This window comes from Stegastes partitus, unplaced genomic scaffold (assembly GCF_000690725.1).
Source record: "Stegastes partitus isolate 25-593 unplaced genomic scaffold, Stegastes_partitus-1.0.2 Scaffold1722, whole genome shotgun sequence".
NCBI classification, from domain to species: domain Eukaryota; kingdom Metazoa; phylum Chordata; class Actinopteri; family Pomacentridae; genus Stegastes; species Stegastes partitus.
The window spans coordinates 101263-117658 of record NW_007579453.1 but is presented as its reverse complement, the minus strand read 5'-3'; the positions used below and the strand labels follow the sequence as shown (position 1 = coordinate 117658).

The 16396-nt window shown below is 42.9% G+C and overlaps 1 protein-coding gene across 2 annotated transcripts in view; it reads right to left on the bottom strand.

The window, feature by feature from the left end:
• The window catches only part of LOC103372263 (ephrin type-A receptor 3-like), a 95812-nt gene extending 79652 nt beyond the window's left edge, over positions 1 to 16160 (bottom strand). For both annotated transcript variants that reach the window (XM_008301859.1, XM_008301860.1), the window contains exon 1: positions 16046 to 16160. In XM_008301859.1, the coding sequence (XP_008300081.1) occupies positions 16046 to 16160 (115 nt within the window). The remainder of the gene's footprint in view (positions 1 to 16045) is intronic.
• Positions 16161 to 16396: the final 236 nt, after the last annotated feature.

Below are 16396 nucleotides of genomic sequence, written 5' to 3'. Positions count from 1 at the left end.
GGAGCGAGGTTCTCCACCTGTGTGTGTGTGTCGTTGCTTAGTGCATGTGTAGGTGTGTGGGCCTGTTCAGGCTTGGCTCACTCATGTCCTAATCAAGCCTTCAACACGGCTGACTATCAATATTTAATCAGCATCCATCTGCAGAGACTGCTGCTTCTCTTCTTTCTTCTCTCGCTCAGTCACACTCATTGTGGCTCTCGCAGGTTATCCTTCCTTCCTTCCTCTGCTTTCAATCCACAGATCCCAGATCAGACACGTGAGTTGTTGACCTGACACAATTTAAACTGACTGCATCAATTTTCTTTTTCATTTCCACTCCAATTTTTTTTATAAGGTAGCAGCAGTGACCTGGAAAAAAAAAACTATTTAGTTGTACTAGAAAGTTTGCTCTTCTGAATGCAAATAAGATTAATCACTGAATCGTGGGTTGAAAGTGTCTGTTTACAAGCTCCTCTGTGTATCCATACTGCTGCTAGGTATAACAAAGGGACTGTAAAATTGGTCCAACCTCCTCATTTCCTATCTTTTTCCCTCTCTTTCTCTTCTTCTCGCGCTCACGCTGTTCACCAGCCCTAACTGAATCCCAGCCGTTCTCCTCAGCTCAGCACACCGTGACAGCAGGGAGGCATGTCATGCTGTATTAGCGTGTGTGTATATGCGCACACATATCTGCGTGTGTCTGCGCAAAGTCGCACAAAAGCAGTGTCTGAGCGACGGGGGGAGAAAAAAAAAAAAAAGAAGAAGAAAAAAGCCACTGAGAAAATAGTGCACACGGTATAATGAAGCAGAGAACGAGACGCTGCACAGCGGAGCCGAGGTGAGGGAGACATAGATTAAATGAGAGGGATGAGACAGAGGCAGTGGAGGAGAGGTGCTGTGCAGCAAAAGGTCAGAGGAAGCCTCCAGCCCGTGCGTGTATTCAGAGAAACTAAAGACCATTTAGACTGCTTTCCTCAGTTCATGGGCTTTTGAGTGGCGTACAGAAATGGAACATAATAGTATAATAATATATGATTTCAGGACCCAACGGAGAGGCGCACACACGTTCTTTCTGCACGCACACTCCTATCTCAGAGCAGGAATAAAAGCTACCTATCAGCAAGGTTCAGGGAATGTAGGAGTTTCAAATACATCCAGTTACGAAAATGATATTCACCCTGATTCACTTAATGTAACGCTGTTTAATGCATTTCCCAGAGAGTACAGTAAGTACAGCCTTGAAAGCTTTAAATGGGTGAATTCACTCAAATTACAAAAAGCATGTTTTCTTGGGATAGTTTTTTTTTTTTCCAAAAGTCTGACACATCTGAGATTTATCCTTCCATCCGAAAACAATGAATGTGAACAGAATATTAAGTGATTACACTTTAAAATAACTCAGCTTAAATGCAGCATCAGCGTGTCTTTCCAGAAACAAAGTCCAAGTTAGTCCATCTGGATAATACGCAGGCCTCACTGTGGTCATTGTTCTTTGGAAACTGGCCCAAACCCCAGATCAGACCCGTCCGTTGGTCCACAGCACATAAACGCATCAGTTTCACAATAAAGGCTGTGAAATTGTGAGATGACTACATTGTTTTTTTTTCACTTATTGTTTCATACTGACCTGCATCCATGTCCCATGACACACATTTCTTTCACTTTACAAATAAAAAGAGTAACAAAGTGTGTATAAGGCAAGGAGTATATTTTCCCTTTCTGTTGGTCTGCTCTCGTCTATCTGACATCAACTTCTAACCACGAGTCTGCCCACATGCATGGGAAGCCCAAAAGGTGTGTCTACGACCTCACTACAGATTACCTAGATACCACCTACTGCACTTTTATGCAACAGAGTCTTCCAAGCAGACTTCCAAGTGGACTAGAAAAGTAGCCTGATGACAACAATGATGCGTCCGTGGTGTCCGCAACTGGTCATGTGGGAGTATAGTCAGGACTAAAAGAGCCTGGAGGGGGTGCAAACCACAAGACTTTCCCCCCAGGAAGATTGGGGTTTGAGTCCCATGGGGGGAAAACTGCTTTGTGGCGTTTTCACTTGCTGTTTACTTTCATTTTCAGACGCCATTTTCTGACATTTTGTTCAAGCAACAAAAATGCTTGTTGAGGCACTAAAATTTCTTAGGTTAGGTTTCGGGAAACATCGTAGTTTGGGTTCAAATAAACTCATGCAAACGCTAAACACAGGGCTTTGGTTCTTTTCTACGTCATGAGGGACAAATCCCACCCCAACACTCGGCTAGCATCTCACAATTTTCAGCCTTTTTTTTGTAAAAACTACATTTTGCCAAGTTGGCCAGCATAGCTGTTACCAATACTACTTTATTTAGACTTGGCTGGTTCTTCACCTCGTGTAATTTGTGTGAATTTGACTGCTGAACTGTTTTTATTCACTTCGAACAGCCAAATTTTTCCGACTGACCAGGTGTTAGCTGTTAGCTAGCTACCAACATAGATTTTATGAGTGTCTGCGAAAGTTCTGAACTTATCTCTAAACTCGCTGACATATTCCTGCAGTGTCGCTCTCCCTTTTTCCTCTCTTTTCCGTGTATTTGCGAAGTTGGCTCAACAAAAACCAACTGGTATAAACCCAAATTTTCAACTCAAGTTCTAACATTGTCAACTCCCAAGAGCCTTTCTCTGCCGCATTTCACACTCTGAAAGACATTTGGTGCTGAATTTTTCCAAAGAAAAGAAAAAAAAAAAAGCTCAACACTTTGGGGAATATATATCTATTTCTTTCTGACAGTTAGCTATAAAAACTGATGTGTGGTTAAAGCTAGCCTTCCTCTCCATCACCGCTGAAGCTCATCACATTATATCTCATTTGTTTGGCTGCAGACAGAACGTCATCAGTCAGGCTAATCACGTCCTCGCTCCAGCTCTGTGCTTAACTCACAAACATGATGGCAGCATTGATCGTCTCACAGAACTCTCAGTAGAAAAAGTGAATCAGTGTATTTCCGGAATTTTTTCTTTTTGCCATTTCTTTTACTTTCCAATATTGTACGCGCCATGAATGAAACTCCATCCCCCACTGTGGCAGGGTGGAGGCAGAAATCTCATTGAGACTTGAAAACCTCAATAAATAAAAACCAAAACTAGCTGAGTTTAGAAAAAAAATAAAAAGTTTGGGGGGAATTTTTGCAGTCACTGCGTTTCCTGTTATTACAGGTAAACATTTTAAAAATGTCCAGTAAGCTGATGTGTTACCGAGGTCATTACATATTCTAAAGCTGTTTGCCGCCCACTGGGAAAACACACACACATACATAAACCTACATATCGACACTTTTTTTTTCCTCTCTTCTCCTCACACCTCCTGTCAATACCACTTATCACTTGTAATCAATGGCTGGACTCATCAATTATGTATCAGCTATAGTTTCCCGTCTGCTGACACAGCCAGTATCTCTGCGTGTATCTGTGGGGACAGAACTGAGAAATTATGAAAAAAACAAAGCATTCTTCCCCAAACAAACATGAAGCCACACCTCTATCTATCGGTCCATCCATCTCTAAATGCTCTCACCCCGTCTTCCTCTTTCTCTTGTCTCTCTCCGGGGAATTGGCTAAATTGTGTGTGTGTGAAATCTAAGCCTGGGCCAGGCCTGCTTTGGCCCGGAATAAAAACACCGAGCTCATCACTCAGTCACTCAGACTGGGCTCATGTTCGATCTAATGACCGGTCTCTCTCTCCCTCCCACACACACACATGCAGACACACACAACCCCCTGGTTAGTGAGCATCACATGACACATCCCGTCTTCTAAATACGATCACTTTGAGACAACATAGATGCTAAACTATATCTATTACAAAGGCTTTTTTTCCCAGCCTCTGTAGCTTAAAATACACTTTTCAACAAGTGGATGATTAAATAAGACTCTAATGTTAGGCTAGAGCACAAATGATCGCACAGATCCACAGTCATGCACGTGTCCTGATCACTGCGAGGGTTGTTTGGTTACAGAGAGACAAGCTGTCTTATTGATTTTTCAGCTCCAAACTGTGAGGTTTGCATCATGAGAGTGAAAGATGAGGAGAAGGTGGCGGCGGAGGGTGCGAGTTTATGAATCAGAAATTCCTGCACAAATGCCGTAAAATGCTGAACCAACTCATGGAGTAAAGTAAACACAAAACATCTCTTTGTCTCTTCATCCCTTTTCCATGTCTGTCTATTTTTCTTCACACTCCTGCTTCCTCCCTCTGGGATGTCTGTCCCTCTCCGGCGTCTTCTCTTTTTTTTCCTCCTCCATCTCTCTGCCTCTCTCTCTCTCTCTCTCTCTCTCTGGACGGTATCCACTGCTTCAGCTGGGCTGCAAGAAGCTGTGATCCACCTGCCAAGAATCAAACAGCGCTGCCAACAGCCAGACTGGCGCACAAAGAGACCGGGGTGCTTACACACATTGAGTCACACACAAAACTGACACACACACCTAAAGAATGTGCCACAAAAAGAAAAGGCTACACAAAAAGACCACCACACAGGCTCGACACAGAGTACAATATGTGACTACATAATGAGTTCATAAGATCCTTTCATCTCAGAACACAAACTATTAAACTGAAATTGGTAGATTTAGCAGATGTTGAGAGGATTTGCTGACACTGCATTCAACGTGCTGATAGCTCATTGTTTTGTTTTTTTTTGCTTTAAACATAAAAACCTTGTAAAAGGAGCAGATCAGTCAAAACTCATTTTCGTGTTTTTCAAGTTCTATTCCTATGTTTCCTGCAGCAAGAAACTGAGCGTCCCCACACACCAAGAAGTTGTTTTTCTCGCTGTGAGAAAATGCTGATCACAGTTTACGGTAATCAAGGTCCTCTAGTGACAAACAGAAAAATTGGACGAAAATGCAAATGAGATGCTGATCATTCCTTTTTAAGATAAACTGCAGCACAGCAGTGGTCGTGTTGTGTTTCTTCAAAGTCTCATTTTCACCCAAGATTTTCCATCTTTCTTTTTTTTTTTTTTCAACCTGATGTTCACCTTTATATTCCTATTCAAAATGAACCCCACTGAATTTGTTTACTCTCCGTCTTTTTTTCAGCGAAGCCCAATAGGACGTAAAAACAAGAAATAATCAAAATGATAATAAGTTGCATTATTTCTCCTAATAGAAAATCAGCCTACAGCACGCATCCATATCCATAAACAAAGCTTGCTTTTAACGATTAAGGTGTATGCTCTGCAGCTTGCTCACTTTCTTGGCTGACAGTTACATGAGAAGATTGATCCCACTCACTTATGCTAAATATGAAGGCGTAGCGTTGGAGGAGCTATTCTGGGGCCCGTTGGTGGTGTAGGGTGACTCACGGTTGGAGCCTGTATCACAATGAAACTCTCGGGTTAAGTCATCAGTCCACATGATTAGCAGCTGCAAAAGAGTGAAGTGACAGGAGCGCTGCTGGTGTCCCTCAAACCACCGGTGCTCATGAAAGAGAATAATGATTAAGGAGGCCAGAAGAATTACAACTCAACAAATGTCATTAAAAAAAATAAAAAATCCAGCTCCAGGCACTGACGGTGGGTTTGATAAGTAAAAGCCCTTTATTTATGTGGGCTGTAGACATTAAAAACACAAGTGTCAGTTTGTTCCTTCTATTGCGTGGAATTAAAAAAACACACTCTTACAGAATGTGTTAAAAAAAAAATACTTCCTTCTTAGATGAAGTTCTGTGCATGACATTTTAAAAAGCTAACTCCCAAATATGAGTCAGTTAAAATCCTGTCAATTTGAGCCACTAACTGCAGGCGAGAACTAAAGATGACACCGCGCTAATAACACCAGCTCAAATAAGTGCGCTTTTGAATTCTGTGTCAGGTTTGATAGAATTCAGCAGCAACTACTTCCCATTTTTCTTCCTCTCTATAGCAACAGTGCCCAAAAAATGATGTGTCAAAATGTGGTTTTTTGAAATACAGATAAACCTATAGTGGTGTGTGATTGTTCAGAAGAGTCCTGTGTTTCTTTGCTGAGTAACGTTAAGCATAGCCTTTAAGGAGAAACCGGTAAACAAAATGGGGAAAAAGCACTTCCAGACCCATCCGTCCCTACCACTTTACAAGTTTATTGCCGGGAGCTTAAGCATAAAGACCTTAAATGGGGGATCAGGTAGCCTAAAATGTTGAATTATTCCTTTAACTTCATCAACAAGACAGTAATGCTGAAAATGCAAATAAGAAAATGCACAATGCACTTCTCTTGCAGGACAGAGCTCTGCAGCAGATGCAACAAATAAAACAGCTACACAACACACTGTACTAGTACAAACACACACACACACACTTCCAGTCTGTCAGTATTAGTCCCGCCACACACAGACACACACACAGACCTTCCCCTGCTTCCACTCCACTGAGAGTGCAGTTCAACGAGTGAGAGCGTTGTCAGGGCAACAAATGAGCTGACGGAGAGCAGGATGAAGGAGTGGGAAGACTTGAGCCCTGAACTTTAGGAACAAACTGGCATGGTACCAGGATTTGCTTCATGTGCTGCCTTTTCATCAGTCCTCTCTCCACTCATCCACAAACCACCAGAGGCTCTCAATCAGTCTTCCAGTTTTCTCTCTCCATCTGCACTCTCATCCTTTGTTAATACGGTTTTATCGAAGCTGTGTGTTACTGTATATCCTCCATAACTTTTTAATCTTTTGCTTCCTGTTGCTATGTTATGCACAGCCCCCCCCGTTTCCCTCGTAGTCTATTTCACTTGTAGAGGAAATGCTGAATGGATGCGTTAATCAGTCAGGTTAGGTTAGGTAGCACCTTTGCAAGTATGTTAACAGTAAAAGCAGTAAAGTTCCATTGGGTTCGATACCACACAAAATATCTCTTTTATGCATTTAGCCGTGCCAAGACATTAAATCATTCAACCTGCCTCTAAAAGTCTGTATTAACCCTATAAATTTAAACAATACTGCCCTTCATAGCCAAAAAGATTGAGTTAAATATGGAAAATGTAGATTTTATGACATTTCATGGAATATTATGTGCTGCTTAAGTATGTAGGATGTGTTCCCCCTGAAGCGGGCATATCCAGTCCTGCAATATTTTTAATTTCATTTTTTATGTAAGATATTTTCTTTCGGGAGGAGGCGGGATCGAGCACGAGAGGGAAAATGTTATTATTCTTTGACTGCGATAGCCGTCTGCAAACTGAATGTATCTATGAATAATTCAATGGATTTAAATTAAATTCTAATCCTAATTCCTCTTTGATTCAGTCCAATTGCCCCTGCCTTCTTACTGCCCATTCTGCTCAAATATGTTATGTTGATCCACTACACTTCAACAAGCACAAAATTAAATTCCACTTTGAGCCGGACTGAATTTCTCTGATTAAAATCAGTTATGTTCAGCATCATCCCAGATTAGTTTGCAGGAGCCCATAACTATTTAAATGAGTGATAGATTGGAGGCGATAACTGAAGGTAAAAGCTGGTTCTGCAAAACAAATAAAATTCAATTAGCTTTTAGCATGCATGGTTAAATAGTTTGGTGTCTGAATCATTGGTTTTCTGACCTTTTGTACACAAATGAAATTATAAAAACAATCTATCTGAATATAATAAAACGAATACAACTATAATTTGCATTTAAATGGCTCCATAAAATTAATAACAGTGCGATTGATTCAATTTATTTGCTGTTGTTTTGACATAAATGACTTCATACAAACAAGTCTGATCTGACACCCACATTGAGGCTTCTGATCCCGTTCTGTCTATGCATGTGTTTTACACGCACTAAAGTGAAAGTGAAAAGTCAGACACCAGAAATGCAAAGGCTTAACTGATTATAGCCTGTTGCTTCCCTTGAGATAAGATGGAAAAACCAAAATCCAACAGAGCAGAAAATGCAGCGGCATCCAGAAAGCCAGAAACCAAAGTAGGTAAATACTCAACTGGTGACTCATTTGCCACAGAAATAACAGAAATGGGCAGGGATGCCGAGGAATCAAAGGAAGGCACGGACAATCAGACATCTGGGCTATAATCACATATGATTCACATATGCTGTGGTATGAAATGGGCTGTTAAGGCATTTCACAGCAAGGCACATTTAGTAAAAATAAATAGAGTCATTCGATGTGGAAATTACAAAATATGGCAATTACAAAAAGACAAAACCTTCACGTCTCTGTCAAAACACGGCACGATATCTGTCCGCTCTGTCTTTGTCATCTCTTTGTTAAGCTGATACCAGCCTACTCAGATCAACCAAACAAGCCTTATGCGGAAAAAGAGAGCAAAACACCTACATTATTTACCAAAGACTCTCACTGTGTGTGGAAACTGTGAGGCTGGACTTTCCAGAATACAGCAGGTGAAAATATAAGTCAAGATAACAGGCAGTTAAAATGCAATGATTGCGAAGAAGATGTTTTTCAATGCAGCCAAGGGGTGCATATGAAAAAAGAAAAAAAAAAAAAAGCAGCAAACCTAAAAGGCAGATGGCGCACAATGCTAAAAATGTTTATAAAAATATTCATGTATGTGATGAACTGTCGCTGGTTGAGCTTGCACTTTTGGACTTCCACTGTAGCAGAAGTCACATTAGCCTACTCTGCTCTTTCATACGCTGGCAGCAAGAGCAGGACAGAAAAGATGATATTCTGACAGACTGTGACAGGAGCACTGCCCTAGTTTGTCGCTTGAAGAGGCTCTGGAGTGTGTGCACGCGTGTGTGTGTGTGTGTGTACGCGTGTGTGCATGGGTTTGTCTGCGCATGCTGGTTGAATGCTTACAGTGTTGAACTGTGACATCCAGTCAGATCCAGACACTTGTTTTTTAATAAGCTTCTTCCACCAGTATGCCACCAACTCATCAAGGGCAAGGAGCAACAAACACACAAAGCCATAATGATGCGCGCACACACACATGCACACACAAACCAGAGACCTTGAGAATTGAGGATAACCTGCAGCACTGACCGCAGACACGCACGCCTCTGCACCGCTGCACGCTGAAACTGTGACGCAGCCCGCCGTTCATTCGAAGAGCTGAATTTCAGCAGCTCAGCAAGTAATGAGTAAAGAGAACTGGAGGTGATTTTCTGACTAAATAAAACACAGCAGAGCCTCTGAATTCTCCCACTGCAGGTGCATGTTTCTGTCTTTTGTTGCTTCTTCTTGACCTTTTTGGTGCCCTGTTCACTCTTAAGCCTTTCCTACTGATGGGACAAGAGCACAAACACACATGCAGCTGTCACACAGTGGTTGGTCACAGGAGGGTAAATTGGCCCGGAACCTCAGGCGTGAGCCTCGGCTGTGGATAGGAAATCACATGTCAGATGAAAGTGTGCTTGGACAGGTTTCTGCAGTTCATGCACTCGGTGCCAGACACACATACACACCTACAGTAAAAGTCAGACTAACAGCTTGTTTGTGTGCCCTGGTGCCTCCATTACATCAAATTTGAACTGATTTACACGCATTTAACCACCAATAAGTTAGAAACAGAGACAGAACGAGCATAACTAGACTGCAGTTAAAATATACGAGGAAGGAAAGATGTTCACGAGGTAATTATTCTAGCAAAACACCCCGGAACAGATAAATAGTTTGTTAGCTGACAAACCACTACAAAACCCAAAGGCGCTGGTCTACAAATCACACAAATCCTCAGAAAGTGGTGTCAACAAAGAACTAAAAAGATTCCCAATTATGGCTAGCGATGCATCTGAGAAGCTGCAAAAAAATACATCAGATGACAAAATGTATTGTTTACTGCTGACTTTTTACAAGTTTGCCTGAGTTTTGGCAACTTAAACTACGTACTAACATCAGCTGGACACTTAGTGCAGCCATCTACGACTGCAGCAGTTGTAATTCTCATGTAGCTTTTCAAGGTGAAGACTTCATAGCCAGAGCTTTGAAGTTTATCCAAAGTCCACTTGACTAATTTTAAATCAAAGATCACTTGCTTGAAGGTTTTCTAACAGTATTCCAGTTTTCTCACCTGTTTTGCTCTAATAGTGCCTCATATCTGCTCATCAGCAAAGAAAAAACAGAGAATTGGCCAGTAAACCTCAACTATATGTGCCATAACTATGTATACATGTATATATATATATATGTGTGCAGTTTACCCAAATCCTAAGATATTGGTTTGTAAAGTCGGCAGCCTTTTACAGCTGCAGCACAGCCCACAGAACAAAAAAACAGGAGAAACAGACCGAGAGAAAGAGGGGGAGCGGTAAGGAAACAACCAAATTCAATTTAGCCAAAAAAGGTCAGGGTAGACAGTGGTCAAGGCCCAGTGATCAGTGATTTGACCGGCAGTTAAGGGCTTGTTCGGAGGGGGAAGGGGTCAGCAGACACGGTGGAGCTGAAGGAGGAGAGGGAGCCCACTTACGCCCAAACTTTACTACGGCCATCAGACATCACACACGGAGGGAAGGCTGCCTTTGACATTAATGAACTCAGCATCTGACGGGAATCATTCAGGCTTAAAAACTCTTCAAGTTCAATTGTAGCTGGTTAAGACACACCCCTGTTCACCGTCATGGTGGGAACTGAAACAACATGCACAATAAAAATAAAAAAAAAAACGCGTTCTGTCTTGTATATCAATGTGTACGAGGACGTAAAATGAATGAAAAAAACATGCTGCATACAAGGATGAAAAAACTGCCCATGCCATGCAGGGGGTGAAAAAATTGTGGCTTCCTTGTAGTGCATGTAGCTTTATGTTTGTTGACATTACAAGAAAAAGAAAACTCAACTTATGAATAGCCTGTAAATATGCATACAGTCTAGACACATGTTTTGTCTACAAACCAGCTCGGTTGACTCAGGAGACTTTTTTTTTTTGGGCTGAATCAGTGAAATGTTGCATGAATGTGACATTAATAGTTACTTTTATTTAATTTACTCAGTTAAATTTACATAAGAAACAACCTTAACCTTAATATTCAAACTTGCAGGGGAATTCATAAATCTTACTTCTTTACTGGAAAGCACTTTGGCTTTCAATGTGCTTTATAAATAACTGTGACTTGATTTGACTAATACTGACATATTGCAGTTCTGCATCTGTCGTTTCCTTGTTTGAACTTTATCTCAATTGTTATTATGTTTCTCTCTAGAAATGAATTTGTAGCTATCCTGTTGTTGCTCAGTCTGTCAAAGCACTTTATGAACCCTTTTTTAAAGTGCCATATAAACAACGTTATCATTACTGTTTCCTTTAAAGAAATAGTTTGACATTTTGAGGATTATTTGTCCACTTATTGCTGAGAGTATGATGAGAACACTCAGGTTTGTGCAAGCTGAGCATAGCAAAAAGACTGGATAGTCTGGCACCTCTATACACCAACCAATCACAACATTGATACGACCTCTCTGTTATTGTGCAGGAGCTCTTCATGCCACCAAAACAGTTCTGACATGTCGAGCCATGGACATTCAACCTCTGGATATGTCCTGTAGTGTCTGGCCCCAGGATGTTGGCAGCAGGTGCATCCTGTGAAAGCTCTATTGAACTGGAGTATGCAGAGTTTGGATGCCAGATCAACACCTTGAGCTCTTGGTCCTGTTCCTCAACCAACTCTGTCATCGGGAAATACCACTACCATGGTCTGCAACAATGTTTAGGTAGGTGCTACATGTCAAAGTAATATCCACATGAATGCCAGGACCCACAGTTTCCTGGCAGATCTTTGCTTTGTCACAAGACGATATTCACTTAACCTGTGGGTGGTTTTATTGTTGTGGCTGATCGGTGTAGGTCACTAATGAACATGTAATGTCTTGTTTAAAGCATCCGCCATCCACTGAATGCTGAATTAAGTGTTGGACTAGTTGTGGGCTCAACGCATTGACCTCAAAATGACAATGAGACTCCAGGAAGGCACCTCTGTAAAACCAGTGTGGCCATTCATGGACTTAGATTAATCAAACCAGATACAACATGTTTAACAAGTGAGTTCAATGACTCTTTGGTGGTCGCTTCATATTTGGCACACAGACACAAGGCTGGTCTTCTCATTTAACTCCCAGCAAGTGAAAATGTGTCACCCCCCTCCTTCCCACTACCTTCAACTCACCCAAATGGAATAAGAAACACAAATGAAATTATTTGAGGTGGTGGGTGCTGAACACAAAAGCATATTTAGCAACTGCTGACTACCATTAAATACAGCACAAAGGCTCCGTGGGTGCAGTTATGGACGCAGCAGAGCACAGAAACAGGGTTGAGCTATTCAGTTCATTTTTTTTTTAACTGTCTTTGTTCTTTTTTTTCCCCTCCTTATCACTTTTGTTTTGTCACACAGATTTTCTCTTGTGGATTTGTCTTTTATTTATAATTTCAGTCTCTCCTCCCCTGTCGCTCTCTCGCTGTCTCTCTCTCTCTCACACACACACACATACACACCCACACAATGAATCCATGAGGTGAAGCCCTCACAGCAGAATCATTCTCTGTCACTGGGTTGTATTTATAACCCCATCTATCAAGCAGCCCCCAGGAATATGTGACACTATTCTCTGGACTGAGACCACCAAACTGCCCCCCAGCCATACATTAAGATAGGATAAGTGTGCGTGGGAGTGTGTGTGTGTGTGTGTGTGCGCAACCATTTGTGTACGGGCCTGTGGTAAGCAGATATAAGAGCGGCACATCATTACAGAAAACATACAGACGCTCCCCAGCTCTTGTCCTACTGTTGCACTGGAGGTCAGAGAAGAAGAAGAAGACAAACAGAATAAAAACAACCAAGGAGAGAGAGAGAGATAGAGAGATGGAAGTCGCAAGGGACGCTGATAGAAAACAGAGAAGGGCAGCTATAAAAGAAAGGGATTAGGGAGCGATCGGAGTGGAGGTAGAGAAGGAAAAACAGGAGGGTGCTCGCGCTTGCTGCTTCTCTCTGATGAGAGCCGAGATCTATATCCCCTCCTGTCCAAGGTCATGGTTGTTACATGGGAGCAGAGCAATCTCTTGGACTCACACACACATACACACACACACACACACACACGTCTTGAGGTATAGCTTTGCCGATAACTACAAGCAGCCATTATAGATTAAAGCAATTAAACCAGATGAGGCCTTTGACCCAACATTATACCACAGTCAGGATCTTGTGTGAATCATAAGGTGTGTGTGTGTGTGTGTGTGTCTAAGTAGAGGGCATGCTTTACATATGCTTGCATCTGCACTAACTGCTCACCCTCATGTTAACCTTAAGAAGTAATACGGCGATTTCCCTCAGCACCCTGAGGTCAATGAAAAGCTCCAAGTGTGCCGTATTTCCAAGAGCATTTACAGATTACCATAAATCGCAGATGACTTGCCTTTTTTTTTTTCCCCCCCACGTTTGATGTTTTCTCCCACCCTCCCTACTCATTAATTCAATTGTATAGCCATTTGCACGGGTGTTTTAAGCCAGTATTTGGAATCAAATCTTTCATTTGCGTCTATTAGCGTACTCCTAATCAACATCCACATGCAGTGGAAGGAAACACAGGGCGCCGTATTTTCGAGGATTGAGGAGGTAAATTTAGAGACAGGGGGAGGGGTACAAAAATAGAAATAGTCTGCTCCTTTCCCCGGCACAATTCTACTGCACAAGGAGGATGCAGTAAAAAAAAAAAAAAAAGTAGAGGGAGAAGTAGGTGCAAAGAAACAACAAACAGAAAGACAACAAGATGGAAAGTAAAGACGGACAGTACGACCAAAAGGAACCAAGGGGAGACCTGTGAGCATCCACCCTGCTGTTACATCAGTTTGCCCTCAGGGTCCACACGGAGGCTGCGTTGGGCTCCCTCTGCTGGTGCACTAAAACTCACCCAGTCCTCTTTCCTGCCATTACTGTTGATAACAAAGACCTTCACAGCATTTTCCAACAACTTATGAATGAACCCATTTCCACCGTGTTCCCGGTGCAGCAGCAATTATGGCAACAATTTCAAGCAATTCTGTCAATTCCGCTGAAGCGCTCCGTAACCGCCGGTCCGCCCTCACAACTGAGTTTCTTGTAAATGCCAAACAATTTTGGAGCAGATCAATAGCCGTGGTAGTAAACTAAGCTTGTTGACAGCTTAACACTGTTTCTCTGCTAACACTATCAGGCTCTATCAAAGGACTGTGTTCTTAATTGAGCCTTGAGAGTCGTATCTCTGCTTTTATGACAGCCTCGCTTCTGCTACTAGACAGACTCAGAGGGAGGATTTCCTGGAATAACATGACTGCCGAGATGCGTGGGTGGAGAATATGCACACTTATAGGCGAACACAAGGTACACACATTGACACAGAGACACACACTGGCACAAAGAAGTGCAATCCCCCTTGCTAAGCGTGTGGTCGCAGCAGGGAAAACTGGCAGGCCGAAAGGTAAAAGCAGAGCATGGAGTGGATGACAAAAATGTCTTCATTGGATTACTGTCCCATTGGCACACACACAAGTACACACACACACATACATGCAAGCTGGGCGGTGGGCTTCAGGTGCCAATTATAGCAATAAACTGAAACAGCAGGAATTGAACTGGAGGATAAAACACCAAATGAGTCACACACACACACACACACACACTATCTGGATCATTGCTCGGAAAGTGTGTATTAGCAACTGAAAACCTCATCTGACCCGTCAGTCACCTCAAAAATCCTCAAGTACAACAGGATCCGCGCACAAACATCCGCAGCACCTCACATGCCTCTGCGCGTTTATCTAAATCAACAGGAGTTTCCTTTGGCTTCCAGTTGGTTTCATCATTCATGCTCATTTCAATGAATATTTCAACAGTGTTTTAGTGTCTCCCTCACATGCATTGTCTCCTGCCGTTGAAACACTCCTCTTTCTCCTCCACTCTCTCCTGTCTCTGCCGCTGCCTATCTATACCTCCAGAGCCTTTGTTCTGCGTGAACTCCTCCGGGCTGTGACATACATTCAGCGCGATGTACACACAGCTTAAACAGTTAAGTCAGCCAGAAGCAGGAGGTCCGATTAGAAGCCTTAGCGGGGGCCTGTCACTGCATGAGTGTGTCCGACGTGAATCATCCCCCCTGTTTCATCTGTCTTGTGGAAGCCCGGGGTGGAAGTCTGTGTGGCAGTGATTGAGGAAAAAACTGCGAAAAATATCAATGAAAGCCAAAAATCATAGAGATGGAAAGCTTTGTTGAGCTTCAAAACAACACTGACTGGAGCCTTTTGGGGGTGAAGACTGAATGAAATGATTCACAGAAATGACAACTCAGCCACAGCTGCATCATCCCCAGTCAGACTGTCAGACAACAGCACACGCTCTTCCAATTTCGCTCAAATAACTTGCACCATAAACTAATTACAACTTGTGCACAGGGGGGGTTCTGCATTTTTTTTTCTGTCCCCCTCAACTTCCCATTAAAACAGACTAAAGCTCCCATGTTTCAGGCCACCAAGCAGTCAAGAGTAGTTAGTAAGTAAATGCATTGGCTAATTTCAGGCTGAGCATCGATGTTAATACAATAACTGAGAGAGGCTCAGCAGCAGCGTGTGACAAATTTAATGTAATTGCTGCTCCTCATTTGCAGACAGAAACAAGAGGGCTCCAGTCCAGAGGAAAACAACATCTATCAGTGCGTAATCATGGAGATATCTGTAATTAAGAGGGATTTTTGACAGAGATGTCAATATTGTTTTGGCATAATCATTATAAGTTGAGCCACTTCAACGCAAGATTCATAACATTCACATGAAAAGGATTTCCCGATGTCACAAAGTGAAACGTCGACCTCAGCCTCCTGTGCTGTGCCAAGGTCTACCCGTGTGTATCTGTCATACAATTTTAATGTCGGGAAAAGAAAAACGTGACGAACACTTTTTTTTTTTTTTTTGCCTCTCTCACTCCCCTTTCTCCGCTTTTCTTTATGCATGATTCATAACCAAAGCCGAGCACTTAACGGGAGTCTCCGCCGCTGCTGCGCTCCGCTCCTTTTTTTTTTTCCTCCCCGGCAAAGTGGGAACCGCGGGATGGATGTGGGGCTCCCCCTTCGTCCGCTTAAACAACAGCGCACCGACCAAAGTCATCCAACTTGAGGTGGCCTCACTCACCTTCATTCTCCGGGTAATTCCGTAAGGCTCGGCACGGCGACAACGCGTGAAAAAGGAGCAGGGAGGACAGGAGGGAAAGGGATGGATAGATCCACAGGACGCGTGGTGGTGCCATTTTTCAGGCTGCGCTGCGCCCTCGCTGCATCCCTGTTGGCGGTGTCGAGTCGGTGAGCGCAGCCTTGCGATTGAGGAGAGAGCGAGCAGAGGAGAGGACAGGAGAGGAGAGAGAGAGAGAGAGAGAGGGAGAGAGGGCGAGAGAGAGAGACAAGGAGGAGGAGAAGCTGGGAAGGAGGGTCCAGTCAGCCAAGGCCTGTCAATCAGCCGCCTGGCTTCGGGGGTGATGTAGAGGCC